This window comes from Octodon degus, unplaced genomic scaffold, assembly GCF_000260255.1.
Source record: "Octodon degus isolate 3935 unplaced genomic scaffold, OctDeg1.0 scaffold00297, whole genome shotgun sequence".
Taxonomy (NCBI): domain Eukaryota; kingdom Metazoa; phylum Chordata; class Mammalia; order Rodentia; family Octodontidae; genus Octodon; species Octodon degus.
In genome coordinates, this window is record NW_004524873.1 from 830,559 (window position 1) to 832,772 (window position 2,214).

Genomic DNA, 2,214 nt, shown 5'->3' on the forward strand with positions numbered 1-2,214 from the left:
TTTATTTATTTAGTTTTTTAGATAGGCTTTGCTGTGCAATTTAGTCTGATCTTGAATTCCTTTTGTAACCCAGGCTGGCTGCAAAGTTGTGGTGATCCTCCTGCTTCTGCCTCCTGAGTACTAGGATTATAGTCATTTACCACCATACCCAGTTTAATAGATATTTTGATATTAGCCACTATGTTAGATAGTAAACGCAGGTCCTGTAGTAAAGCCCCAGAATCACTAAAGTGATCCTGAAATTATAGTTAGTATAAACTAGTTAACTTTATTTTTGTGGTACTGGGGATCAAACTTGGGACCTTGCGCTGGGCAGGCAGGTGTTTATGCCCCTGAGCTGTCTTCCTGGCCCCTAATTAGTATAAATTCATGAGTACTGATTGCTAAAGTGTTTTCAGATTTGTTCATATGTAGCTGCCATTATTTATGGAAGGTCAAAGGGGTGAATAAAAACCACCATGGGAAACACGCCTAGAAATCAGGTGGACAAGAACAAGTGCACTTAGAATAGAGGCTGGGATGTGGATGTGAAGAACGGGGAGGAGGAGAAAGATTGTGAGCTTTGCAAATAATATGTTCACATACTAATAGAGTTGTCATGTGTTGGTCTTCAGAAATAGACTGCGGCCCCCCTCCAGAGGTCCCCGGTGGCTACATTATAGGGAATTACAGCTCAAGGCTGGGCAGCCAGGTCCATTATAGTTGCAAAGAAGGATTTTTCAGGCTCCCAGAAGATGCTGTGTCACGCTGTACCCCCCTGGGCACGTGGGCATCTCCTGCACTACATTGCCAAGGTGAGTTTTCCAAGTCTCGGCCCCCCCGATTATGCTACCTTGAGATTGTTTTCATATTTATCTAGATTCCCCTTTGAGAGAGCAAATGTGTTAACTAAATCTACTAAATTTCTATTTGCTTCCAGTAGGTTTCCAGTGAATTCTGTTGATATTTTCAGGAACAGTATGTTGTCATTGTTTTGCAAATAATGATAGCTTTGTCTTTTACTTTTCTATATTTATAAACTATGTTTTCTCTTGATGGGTCACATGGCTAGCTAACAATGAAAATTTAAATAGTAGTGTTGACTTTGAGTGTTCATTTCTTATTCCTGACTTTCAGGTAAATGGCTTTGGTGGTTCAACATTCAGAATCTTGCCTTTTGCATATTGTGCATTCATGTAGCACTGTGTACTAAGTATGTTCTAAGCACTGTGTATATAATTGATTCATTCAATCCATGTAACTTTCCCATAAATGGGTATTATTATTGTATTTTACAGGTGTGAAAACTCTTCTCTAAAGGTATGGGGAGGTTAGGTAATTTGTTTAAAGTTATATGAAATTTGAAACCAGATATTCTAGTGTTAGTATTTACAATGACTTAAGTTTACTGCTTCTGTTTTTATGTTGATTTTTTACTTTTTTAAAAAAAGCTTTTTGTTTTTTCTTTATCTCCAGCTAGAGCACCTCAAGGGAGCATTGATTTAGTCCCATTTATGAGATTTTTTTTGTTTAATGAGAATTAAAAAAAATGCATGATCTTTATCATGTTTTTTGGGAATTTATGAAGGTGGTTAGGTATATTTTTCCCTCTTTTTAAACAGTAATGTTGTAGTTACATTATTAGATTTCATGATAAAAATTAATATGAGTTTCTAGGATGAATTATTCTGGAATTTTGGTGTGTTGTTCTTTTAAAATAGATTATGTTTGTCAAATTTTACTTAGAATTCTTCTGCTGATAACCATGAGATTGGTCTGTTTTCTTTTTCTTTTTTTCCTTCAGAAAACCGTAGGTTCACCACTACCAATCTGCCGGTAATTCCAGCTAGTTTTGGTGATTTCATCACTCAATTGTTTTCTTTTTCTATGAATCTTTGTGATATTTGGAATCAATTGATTATAATTTTTTGGTATCAATTGGTTACAATTTATGTATTCATAGAAAATCATCTGTTATACTTGGATTTTTGGGTTTATTTGTAGAGAAAAGTGTATAGCATTAGCATTTCTGATTTTTTAATTGTATTCATTTATAACTGTTTATAATAGTAAAATTATTGGAAGCAATATCAGACATAGATCAATAGACTGGCTTAAAAAAATCATAGTAGGATTGGGAATTTAGCTAGTAGTAGAACACTTGCCTAGTAAGCTGGAAACACTGGGTTTCATCCTCAGTACCAAAAAGAAAAAATAAACCTCAACCAAAATAGA

At 34.9% G+C, this 2,214-nt stretch overlaps 1 protein-coding gene and 1 non-coding gene across 2 annotated transcripts in view; one reads left to right on the forward strand and one right to left on the reverse strand.

The window, feature by feature from the left end:
• The window catches only part of Susd1 (sushi domain containing 1), a 210,349-nt gene that overhangs the window by 50,873 nt on the left and 157,262 nt on the right, over positions 1 to 2,214 (forward strand). Inside the window, exon 4 of the mRNA XM_023707549.1 lies at positions 594 to 794. Coding sequence (XP_023563317.1) covers positions 594 to 794 — 201 coding nt within the window. The remainder of the gene's footprint in view (positions 1 to 593; positions 795 to 2,214) is intronic.
• LOC111814357 lies at positions 1,778 to 1,849 on the reverse strand. The gene has a single exon (XR_002819364.1). It is a non-coding gene; the product is annotated as a small nucleolar RNA SNORD65 (small nucleolar RNA).